At 37.2% G+C, this 12,500-nt stretch overlaps 1 protein-coding gene across 4 annotated transcripts; it reads right to left on the bottom strand.

The window, feature by feature from the left end:
- Positions 1-1,082: 1,082 nt before the first annotated feature.
- LOC121959832 (syntaxin-2-like) lies at positions 1,083-6,932 on the bottom strand. Of its 4 annotated transcripts, none has more exons than XM_042509343.2 (9): positions 6,729-6,932; positions 6,333-6,389; positions 6,148-6,247; positions 5,517-5,591; positions 4,656-4,729; positions 4,352-4,460; positions 3,668-3,741; positions 2,692-2,829; positions 1,083-1,966 (listed from the first exon to the last, which is right to left on the bottom strand). In XM_042509343.2, exons 2-9 carry the CDS (start codon positions 6,378-6,380, stop codon positions 1,760-1,762), a joined length of 825 nt encoding a protein of 274 aa, XP_042365277.2. In that variant the 5' UTR covers positions 6,381-6,389; positions 6,729-6,932; the 3' UTR covers positions 1,083-1,759. The 4 variants fall into 4 exon arrangements, with proteins under 4 accessions (XP_042365277.2, XP_042365276.2, XP_042365279.2 ...); XM_042509342.2 differs by having other exon boundaries at positions 6,333-6,392; positions 6,729-6,931; XM_042509345.2 differs by having other exon boundaries at positions 6,642-6,734.
- Between the last annotated feature and the right edge of the window lie 5,568 nt (positions 6,933-12,500).

The raw sequence follows: 12,500 nt of genomic DNA, 5'->3' as shown, positions 1-12,500 counted from the left end.
CTGTGGGCACAGTCATACAAGCACTTGTATGTAACAATTTCATTACACATAACAAAGTTACGTGACTTTTTTCGAAACTTGCAATGATTTTTCCAGGCCTGGAAAATGAAATTGTGAAATGTCAGTACTTTTCCAGGTTTTCCATGTCTGTGGGAACCCTGTTCTTATTTTAGGTGCCTCACAACATTATAGAATCGATACCTAGAGAGATAAGCCTTTATGTTAAAGAGTAAGATCCCTTTTTTTTTTTTTTAACCCAGAAACATCCTGAAATCTTCATCACCAAACCCACCAGGCTTTTTTAAAATAGAAAGTGATTTTAGTTTGTATAGAGGTACAATATTTTTACAACTAACTGGGTGAGTTTAGATTTCTTCTCTGTCAAAACAGACTTCATGATTGTTGGAAAAGTAGAAAGATGAATCAAGATGTTTTATTGTGTTTTGTCAACTTTGAATAAAGGGTGTTTTGCAGCAATGATACATAACTGTTTTTTTAAAATGGAGACTGGTTGGCTTTGCGACAACCATTTTGGGTCTGTTTCTTGTTAAACAAAAAGGAACCTAATCTTTAACATAAAGGTCCACCTCTGCAGGGTCATTTTCATAATGTTGTCAGACACTTAGAATAATTGTCTGAGCATGTCAGTGGCCAAAACAAACACTTTTAGTGGACATTAATTGACAACGTTCACATGCCCTGAATAGTTATACTGTAGCCTGCTTCTAGCTCAGCACTCAACCAATTTAAAAAGAAAATGTGGTTCCCATTAGTCACTTGGAAAACAAAAACATGGAAAAACAGAGTCCAGGTTAAAAATGACAGAATTTACCCTTAAAGAAACTTTGTTGATTTTTTTCTTTAGTATCACCCATCTGTATGTGCATCATCTTTAAAGGTCCTTTAAATACTGCTTTCCCTGTATTTTAAGAACCACAGTTTTTGGGGTGGGGTTGGTTGAACTTTTAGACCTCTGAGTATATTTTTGTACACAACACATGATTGATTCCAGTATGTGTAGTCACAACAATCCTGTCCCTCTTTAATTCAAACATTACAGTAAAGCACCAGTAACAGATAAGTAAAGTAGCACATAGGTTTATTTTTGGATTTTCATGGTCTTACAGAAACATTACAAACATTACAGACAATTCACTCTGCATATTAAACATGATGGCATTAGATTATATTGCGTTTTGCAGAGAGAAAGGAAGGTTAAGTGATGCTGGTTCAGAGTTGTTAATGTTGTTATGCCACCTACTGGCCACTCAGGTGAACAACAGCAAACTGTGAATGAGTGAATAACGAATAGATTAATCCAGAAGGATTTGTACATCTAAAAAGGTAGCTTGAGTTAGTGTTTTAAAAATGTTTTGTATTATTGCAATGCCATATTTGACACCTAAAGTGTCAGGATTGAGAGTCAGTAAACATTGATTGACAACTAAGTTAAAATTCAAATTTTTTTTTAGGTTGTATGCTGCATTTGTTCTTTTGACAGTCCACAGTTAGCCTCAGAGGCCGGCTCGCAGGGCTCGTCCACAGCATCTTGACAACTTTCAGTTGACAGGTTGTTATCACGCCAGTTCAAACTCACTTCGTTAAAAATAACAGCTTCTTCATTATCCCTTAGAAGGCGTTTGAGGGGGCGGACAGGAACTGTACAATAAATCAGATGAAAAGTACAGTTCCAGCGAGCGTGGGCTTTGATGTTGATCAGGATGTTTGGTGCAGTCGCTGTTCAAACAGGTTCAGGAGCTCAGTCATGGTTTAAGTCTGAGGTGTTTTGATCAGTAGCAGTTTTAGCCGTGGTTTTCCTTTTGAAAGGCTTGAAGAAACTCGGGAGAGATGCTACCTTGTATGGGTTTTTCTTGTACGTGACTGCTTTATAGGTTTCCGCTTTGGACATGTCTACATACTCTGCAGCACTTGTCACATTCTTTTCTATGTTGTTGATCAACTCCCCCTGATAGAAGGAAAGCATAATTAACACCAGTGAGGATGTACGTCCCTTGACAGCACTATTTACATTTATACGGGGTTCCCACACTTTCTCATGGACAAAATTTCAAAACCTTTCCATGACTTTTCAAAGGCTCAGAATCAAATTTCGAACATGTCTCAACCTTTGATACCTGGAGTGACATCACTTTCTTGTGCTGTTTTAAGCCACCTTTCACAAGCATTCAAACCTTTAAACTCAGAGCAAATTGTTTTGATTTCTTTGAAAACATGGCGGAAGAAGGCAATGAGGACTTTGGTAAAAAATGAGAACCGTGCATTTTTTTTTAAATTTGTATCAAGCAGCAATAAGTTATTTGAGTGAATTTGCCAGACTTGACATTGCAGGTCCTTTGATGCAACTATTTCACACTGCAATGTTGATACTAAGACAAGTTACTGTGTAGCTCTAAATGAAGTCACATTAAAGCTACATTATGTCAACAAAAAAATAAATTTGCCATTATATTACATTATGTGGAAGGTTATCCCTGGATGATTACTGTAACAAATAATTAATTACACACAAAATTCCATGACTTTTACAAAACTTTTAATGATTTTTACTAATCCCATGACTTTTCCAGGCCTGGAGATGTGATTGTGAAATTCCATGACTTTTCTAAGTTTCCCATGACCCCTGTTTATATCAGTCCTGAGTAATGTTTCCAAATGAGGCAACTGTCTTACCTGAATCTCCAGCAACATGGCTGTGTCAGCAAATATCTCGTGCAGCTCTCTGATGCTGGACTCGAGGCAGACGATGTCCTGATGACGGGATTCAATCTCACTCAGAGCCTGGCTTGAAATCTGAGTGTCAGAGTTGATCTGTAGTAGCAAAGGTGCACAAGTAGCATTAAAATCAATCATCTAATTAGCTTCACATTATATTCCAACTGCATATCTAGTTTGTTGTTAACAAGGACAAATCTACAGAGGTATTACCTGTTATATGCAAGACTTTTAATGCCACTTGTAATTAAATGTGAGATCAATTTTACAATAACCAAAACAATAACAACAAAAAAGAAAAAACTAAAAGAAAAAAAGAACTGACATCAATTACCTTTGGTTAGGAAATATTTTGATCAACTGCTCATCATGACACAATTTTCTTTCTTTTTTTTTCGCACAAATTTTGTGTTTCTTACTCTGCATGTGGGATTTCACTGCCATCACACAGAGTTTGAAAAACATGTTGCACAACATACATCAAGCCTCCTATGCATTTCCATGTACCAGTTGCAGCCATGCAGTGAGATCTTGGTTAACTGGCAGTTTTCTGAAAACTTTTACTTCCTTTTATCGCTCAGCTTAAAATGACAGCTAGCTGGCAGACGGTGAATCCTCTGCCCTGAGCATCCCAGTCAGAAACAAAAGAGTGCTGTTGGTTTTGCTATCCTGAACTGGGTAATGTCAATGTGCGAGGCTTTGCTTAAATTACTTAAAAAAATGAAATAAATAATTTTTTTACAGTGGAACGTTAGAGAAAACACAATTCTAAATCTTTAAGATCAATTTGAGACAATGTAATACCAATTAAGAGCTTATTCTCACATTAATGGGTTCATTGCCTTATAAGACTTTTTTAAGAACTGCAGGAGCCCTGTAGCAACTAGCACATAGTCATTCTGTGTAGCTCAGAACTAAATGAAAATCTACTTACATCAGATATGAAGATGCTAAGATTGTCACGGTGCAGCATCTCCTCCAGCTCCTCATCTGTAGTCACTTTATTCACTGTGAAACAGCGACAAAACTGATGAGTTGAAAAAAAGATTTTTTGGCAATGATTGAGGGTGTAAAAGTTGGTCATATCAGACACATAATTTTACTACAAAAGTGTGTAGGCTTTAATCTTTTGGCATTAATACATTTACACTCTTCTCTGTTGTCTCTTCACAGATGAGCCAACAGAAGTGCACAGTTTGTGTTTGGGTGTTCACCACAGGATGGCGTGAATACTCCTCCACTCTTCTCTAATGCTGTGTCCATCTCTTAACCCAAATCGAGCCACAGTGTGCGTAATATGAAGAGAAAAGTAGTTTGATGGATAAAAAAAATGTAATTCTGAACTCCTATCTCAAAGCACTGAATATAAATAATAATTATTAGAACCAAATATTAAATGATCTCTGACTATTTGATGAGCTATTAGTACAAAAACATATCTACAAATCTTGCTAATAAAGAGTTGACAGCTGCTCCTTCATCCCTAAAATGCAGTAACTGTACTGGCATGATAAGATCTAGGTGTATGGTATAAAGTCCATTTACACAACACTGAGCCAAGTGAGTGTGTGGGGGGGACAAGTGTTTGTTTTGGTTTTATTTGTTTTTGGCAACTCACCAATCTCCAGCTGTCTCTGGATTTGTGCCTTGCACTTCTCTCTGAAGGAGACCTGTGCTTTATGGTGTCCCCTCATGACTTCAGCAAAGCACCGGGTCAGGTGTGAGTGCTGTTCAATATAAAGTAAAATCAGATTATAAACCACAAATGAAAGGAATTATTTAGACATAAATCAAGCACACAGATCACTGTCAGCAATATTTTCTTTTAGATGAGAAAAGATTGTGGCCTCCTTTATAATAAACTCAGAGTTGACCGACTTTATGCACCTGACTTAGTACAGGAAATAAATGTATTGTCAGACCTGTGTCTTCTGAATACGCTGAATTACTGATGGTCTTTTACTGTTTTCATCCACTGGCAGGTTCTCCTGCATTGCTGTAAGAACACATAAGACGGATCTCATATAAAAACAAACACACTATTCACAACTCTGTCACAGTCACAGGAAACATGTTGGTTAAATATGGGTGTCCGTGGCTTCCTAAACAACAAATTCAAGGACTTTTCAAGGACTTTCTAGAACCAATGCCCTCCTGTTCAATGACCCAGCACAGCATAGTTTGACAAATGGACCATGGTTAATTACTCTTACAAAACTGGGAATTTGAATAATGATTAGTAGAAGGACTTACAGAGGTTCACAGACAGACAACGATTAAAAAGAGAGCGAAGCTTGAATGTTTGAACATGTTTCAATTGTGTATAAATATTCGCTGTTTGTTTTTAAAAACTTTCAAGATGAATTTCTCCTCAAATTTACAAACTTTCAAGGAAGTCAAGGACCCCAGTACACCCTAACTGTCTGACTCAGACAGTGATGTTTCTTTACTATTTGCACCTTCATTAATCAGTGTTTACTGGTGACCAGTAGACTGAAGTACAGTAGCCTTCCTTTTCTGTCAATTTGCATGTCAAATCTGTCATGAACTCTGCACTCCCAGAATTTGTGGAAGAGCAATGTTCTGCACACTAGTTCTCTAATTGTTTCAAACAATGTTACGAAGCCACATATCCACAAGAATTTTACACGTCTGCACCAGTTCTGTTACTGTCCCAATTACAGTATAAGCATATAATAAAAATCAGTATCTGATATGCAAAAGCACACTTTTCAAGGATTAAAAAGAAAAGAAAGAGAAAAAGAAAAACGATCACAACTCACATTTCAACTTGGCTTGGACCAAGTTGGCGTTTTTCTTAATGTCGTTGTTCAGCTGCTCCAGCTCGTATTTTTTTCCTGAGAAGATCAGAAGTTCACTTCATAAAAGGAATAATTTCAGCATTATATAACTTGCATTTCCTGTAATAACTTTGATGATCCCTCAACTTCAGGATGTACATAGTCAAAGATGACAATCGGTTAAGGAATAGCTGGACTTTATATGCACAATGTTATTATAGTTTTTCATAATGTTTGTTTTTATTATATTTTTCATTTTTGTTTATTAAAATGTTTAGTTTAATTTTTTAAAAAATAACTCTGTTCATATTAGCAGCATAACAATACAAACACACCAAAACAATTTATATTTTTCCAAGAGATTTGTATTACCATATTATACCTGTTACCTTACTATAAAGAGACCCAGGTGTGTTTGTCAAAGGCTGTTTGGTGGTTTTGTTTGTTTGTCTTTTCAGTGTTGTGTGACCTGAAGGAGGAGTTACATCTCTGAGAGCATCAGTACAACAGCAAAAGCATCACATTTATATTTTCTATAATTTGACAGCTTGTTGGGAACAGCTCCGACGGGAAATGCACATTTATCTGCGATGATGGCGCTGTGTTTATTTACCCTTGTCTCGGTTTGGAGTGGAAAGGATGACGCCATGTCTCTTCTCCACCTCTTCTGCTTGGCTGGAGATTTTTTCAATGAGGCTTCTCACTTCCCCCACCTGTACACACATAGAAACGCGTACATGAGGCTAAAACTGTGAATAACAAGAAGACAAAAACAGAACTACGCTGTTTGAGGTTTACCGTTTTGAAGAAGTCCTCCATGTTGATTGTCTCTGCCGTCTCCGTCATATCACCCCACTGCTGCCGTTAAAAAACGAGGGAATTCATTATGCTTCTTAAAAATAGACACCTGTTGCTGCAAAACCACACATTTTAATGTTGTGAGCACCCCCTGCATTTATATCGACTTGTAAAAAATGAAAACGTATCTAACAATCCGCTTCTGCTGCTCACTACACTAGCTGGATGCATTAGCTATTGTTTTCTACTCCGGCGAATTCAAGTCTTTTAACTTCCCCAAAACGGTTATAACTTGCTGTAAATACTCACAGCGCGCCCCGCATTATCACAACAACAGCGAATCGGTTTTAGATGTTTCTTTTACTTTCATTATTCACGCAAAGACTCGACCTTTACCTGTTGTGTGTCCTCTTGTGAGCTGAGCGCACCTGTTTGTTAAAGAGCGCGAGCACGCAGGCGCGTTCCCGTGTTTAAAAAACTACACTGAGCAGGTAAAGCGACTCAAGCATCTTTTCATACAAATGGAGCTGTTGAGGCGTTTTCTACGTGTAGCTAACGCTTGCCTGCATGTGTTTAAAAGATACTGTGGGTGGGGGTGTTATGGGAGTATTATAGCCTATCTTAGGGTGGCGCTACACACCTTCCGCCACACAGGGGCGTGAGAGGTGGGGGCCCTCAGAAAATTGTTGGCATCAGACACTTCTCCTAAATTCAGGTGATCTTTATGCAGACTTTGTGCCTTTTCTGCATCAATTTATGTTGTAGCCTAAATGTCTATCTTTTTGTACAAAAAAGAAAAACATGTCACTATGTTTTCAGGGTCCTTCTGTTAGGCACGCTGACTCCCTGTCATGATTAGGGCACTTGAAAATAATGCTGTCGTATATTTTATTTTTTTTGAATGCATACATTCTTGAAGCATCTTTAAAACCATTAACACTTGTAGCCAATTAATGTACTGATTGTGTCAAACAATGCATGGTCTCTGCATCACATTCCGTAAATAATAATTTTAACACTTTTTTTTCAAAACTGAAAATAAATTGGTCTAATTTCAACACTTGTTGTTTTGCTTTTTTTTTTACAAAATGTTTTTGCTTTCTACCTCTGTACTTTTTTTTGTTTATGGAGTGTTAGAACATTTGTAAAAAAAAAAATCCTCTTACATTATTTGTATTGCGTTATGTTTGGATACCTGTTTGTGTGTGTGTATGCGCGCGTGTGTTTATGACTTGTTCTGCCAACGTTCTGCCAAACTGCTTTGCCTTACATAAAGGAGGAAACAAAATTCAAGTGTTTTACACATAGGCTATACTACAGTGCTTCACAAGCTTATGCAAATGATGGTTCGTGTGTACTGTATTGATGCAAAAACTTTATTTGAAGAGTTTTGGGAGAATTGTTTGCTTTTGCAAGAGATGCATTGACTTACTAATTCATTCATACATTGTGTGGTTTGTGGTTAGGGTGCAGAGTTTGGGAAAAAAATAGCCTACAGTTTTAAAAATGTTGCCTAAGCCTCGAGAAAGAAAAAAAAAACTATAGTATATAAACTTTTTCTTTGTATGACAAGTCAATATGATAGGAGAAGGAATATGTCAGTGAGCTTATTTTATCAATAACACTAGCAGGCATTGGGATGAGCATTACAGGGTGCCTTTCAACATCCACCCACAGATAAATGTGTCCTCCAGCCCTCTAACTTTTGGCTGATTGTTGTTCTGTTGGCATTGCCCCTGACAAGCAGATATACTTAATTACAGTAGAATCTCAAAGGGTTTTGTGCTCTTTTTACCACAGGGGTCCATTGTCTTTAGGATACTTTTTGACAACTATATCCAACACATTGTATCAACTTTATATCCTCACTGTCTTCCTCTACAAACTCAAAACAATAATGGCCTCTCCCTGAAGTATATGACAGTATGCAGTGGTGCCAACCTGAACTGCAGGATGTCTGCCAGCCTTCATTTGTACTGTTTATATAATGGCAAACATCCAAGTCAACTGTCCTCACTAACCTGCTGTTGCCTGAACTGTAACGGCAAACTTTCAGGCTTATTATAGCACCATTTACATAGGTGCAGTCCAACAAAACCATGGATGTCTGTGTCTTCTGGCAAAATGATGTACTTGCAATTTACGGGAGGGAGCGCTTGTTGTGGTCGATAAATTCTTATTTATGTGAAGCACAGGGAGAGACTGACACACTGCAGATGGATCTCGACTGCAGTTAAGAGATAAATTGCCAAAGGAGTGAAACATTTTCCAGGCCCAGTTCAAAATCTCTACATTACACTAATGCCTCACTTGCATAAAAAAATGTCATTATGCACCTTAAAATGGAAGCAAACAGCTTTGTCCCCAAATGCTGACTTACTAAAACTAACATTTGAACACTTTTGCATCATTACAAATCTAATAGTAAGTTTATCACAGCAGGGTGGTCCAGGGTACAAACTGTTTTGTCCACTGGCCAAATCTAAATCAAACATTATACCCTTTAAAAATGCTAGTAAGTTTTAATATTATAATTTATAATGCAGTGACAAAAGAGATTTTTGAATCTGATGATCACAACAGTTCAGCTATAAAATGCACAGCTGTGAATGGTCCCTTTTCTGTGATCAACTTGCCATATTGTCCGTTTAACTCTTGGAAACCTTGATCAGCATCAGTTTCTTGTGTCACGTTCAGACACCTTGACACTTTATTACTTTTGAAAACATAACTAAATAGGCAACCAGCAACTTGGCAAGAGATGTCCCAAAATTGCAAGAAATTAGGAAAAGATGGCAAAAAAATTAACTGAAAATTATAAAATAAAATAAAATAAATTATGAAATAATAAATAAAAAGAGAGAGACACACAGGAGGGAAAATATGAGAACATAATTATTTAATTATAATTATATGTTTAAAGTTAATTACGTTCACATTTTTTCAAGTCATTTCTCAGTCAGTCCTTTCTGTTTTTGCATGCCAATTTTCAGTTTTTGTTTTTTTTTTGTACCATTTTACTAATTCCTTACTAATTGTGGGTATAATTTTCCTCTAAAGTTGTCCCTTGCCTTACCTGTTTGATTTGAGACTAAGCCAATTTGTTCAGGTTTTAAGGGATTAAGGGGTTTTCCTTTGTCTCTTCACAAAGGTGAAAATGTGCTCAGAGACATGGACGGATCAAGGCATCTGCCACCTCAGATGGAGATTCTGCAGAGAAATAAATAACAGATTCTTCAGAGACATACGAATTGGCCTTTTCACAAGAGTGACACACACAGTGGGAAGCTTCCATCTGCAATCAAAAGTGCTGGTTTTCATAAATAATGCATTGAGTGCCTGTGGGTAATGAATAGCTTCTCTGTTTCTTGGTATGTGGTATACGACCTTCCATCATTTTATGTGGGGTCATGAGTAGGGGCGTCATAGTGGGGTAAAAATTGGGACTGATTACTATGAGCCCCAATGGTCAGCACATTCTAATCCCACCTCAAAACGCCTGAAATAAAAAGTTAGTAGTTAGTAGTAATAATTAGTACCATATTAAATTAAATTGTCTAAATAAATCGGTTGAGAGACTGGACTATGTACAACAAAATAGTATTCGTTTTCTAAGGCCCCTCTCACCTTTTAATAGCACAAACTCATTTAGTCTGCCCCTGCAATAGGATTTGTCTCAGTGAAATGCAGCTAAACCCGAATGAGTGACTGCAAACGATGCTGGAGCACCACGTACAATGTCATGTTTTTAACCCGTCAAGGGGAAATCCTCGTTCCAAAAAAGAAAGAAAGGAAAGGCAAGAAAAGAAATCTGACTGTGTTTTAAAAAAGAAGAAAAAAAAAAGGGTGCATGAGAGAGACTTTGATAATGAAAGGAAGGTTAGGGGGCCAACAGAGAGACTGGTCCAGTATTTGGTGCTACATCCCTAGCCATGAACACAATGTTATTTGTATGAAGTTTAATTTTCAAAACTAAGCCTGAATCTTGTTTTTAACACAATGAAAACTATAAATGTTGAACGCCACACCTCCTGAGGGCAGATGGTTACAGTTATTATCAAGGTGTGGCAGGATGTTTGCTCACTAACTGACATTAAATAAGTGTACTGTCAAACACCTGTTCAAAACCAGTCCTTTATTTCTTTGTCACCCTGTTTTAAAAAATATAAAATCCTTCCAAAGCCGAACATATTATGCTATTAATATGGGGATAGTGACTTGTTAAGTTTTAAGACACTAACAAAAACAAATGTGCCAGAACTGAAATAATTAGTTGCTGCAATGGTGGAAACAGCATCTTAACAAATATTTGCTTAGTAGAACAAGTGAGGATCAGACGGACCAGTTCTGTGTTAATATTAAAATTGTTAAGTCTCAACTGATATCAGTCTTCTCTGTGACTGTGTGATCCTGATATATTCCAGATATATGATATGACATGATTTTTTCTACTTCTTGCCTTTTTTCTCTCCTTCTGGATTTATTAATTTATTTATTTGCTTTTTTTTTGGTTTTACTCGATATATGCACTTGAGTCTGCCCAAATGTAAGAAAAAAGTTATATTTTTTATGATAATCTGGAAAGGACATATAAGCCATGTACCAGGCCTTTCAAAAATGAATTCAGAAAAGATTGTTCAAAAATTGAATCAGATATTAAAAAAGTGACATAATCTCAATAAGCAGCTAATCACACCCACAAAGTGTGGAAGTAGGCTTTTTATTATTTCAGTTTATTAGGATCATGTTTTTTTATGTCCATTTGGAAGCATTTAAAAACATTTAAATCAGACAAAACTTTATATACATGTCAAATGAAGTATTTCAACACACACCTGAAAAAGATCTAAGAGGTTGAGAAGTAGAATTAAAAATGAGGAAATCAAAATTGTAGCTGGGGCAGGGTAACTGTAAATTCTGCCCTTTAACTTTTCATGAACCATTCGACCTGTGTGTGAAAAGTTTATACCTCTCTAACCGGAGGTCAAAGCACAAAGATCGTTGTTGGACCTGTCAGTGGTGAAGACTTGCCTTCATATGAGCTTGAACATGGGAATTCAACACCTTGCACTCGCTACATCTCAGTGCTGCCCTTCAAACTGCAGTGTTTTGGATTTCGTAGATATTTTTGACATGAACTGAATTATTATTTGATGCATTTATTTCTTCCCACCACTAGAGGTAGCTTCAAGATTAGATTCTGAAGATAGAGAGCACCTTCTCTCTTTTCCCCTTAGCCTCAAGCTGGGGTGTCAAACTCATTTTAGCTCATAATTGGCTGCATACAGAGCAATTTGATCTTAACTGGGCCAACCAGTAAAACCATTACATAATAACCTATAAATAAAACATCCAATTTTTTCACTTTCTTGTAGTGTAAAGAACTAAATTCTGAAAACATCCACATACAAAGCAGACAATAGATAGCCTAAGATGCCTTAAGAAAAATAGGATGCAATTTTTCCACATTCAGTCAGTTTAGTACTTCATTACCTCTAGGCCTTCAGAAGTGCATGAACAATAGGTCTGCAAAGTCATCCAGTGGGCCGGACTGGGCCCTTTGGAGGGCCAGTTCTGGCCCACGGCGCCATATGTTTGACACTCTGGGAAAAGTATGATCAGCACTTCAGCATAATTCAATTCAATTCAGTTTAGTTTGACTCAGGTTTTCGAGAGAGAGACCCACATTTAATGATGAATTACCAATACTTTTTTGGCAACACATATTTTGTGCAATTTTTCCACAGATGTGAGGAAGTAGATTACAGTATCAGGAGGCGGTTCACTCTGTGGTTTCTGAGTCAGCATATAGATTTTTTGTGATGGCGATGCTGTATAACAGATATTACAAGGTTATTTAACCCAATATGAAAAAAAGGTGTTGGAAAAAAACAACTGGGTTTCGAAGTGGCTGGTACAGGGTTGGCCACATATTCTTCCACACTTGGACAGACAACACCCTCAGGGCCTTGCATAGGTAATTCTATTGTTTTTGGCTGGTGTCCTGAGCCCAGGCAACAATGAGCTGGTAATTACTAATTAGCAGTCTGTCCAGTCCATGCTAAAGCTAAAACAGATGTACCAGCCAGGTCTTTCTCTGCCAGCATTCTTGTCCCAGCCTTTACAACCAAGACAATATGCCTCTGTGGGATGACAGTGACAGAGCTT

The sequence above is a fragment of the Plectropomus leopardus genome, chromosome 20 (assembly GCF_026936395.1).
Source record: "Plectropomus leopardus strain MGB_pleo_1.0 chromosome 20, ASM2693639v1, whole genome shotgun sequence".
NCBI lineage: Eukaryota > Metazoa > Chordata > Actinopteri > Perciformes > Serranidae > Plectropomus > Plectropomus leopardus.
The sequence above is the reverse complement of the archived record's forward strand: the minus strand, read 5'-3'. Positions and strand labels throughout refer to the sequence as shown.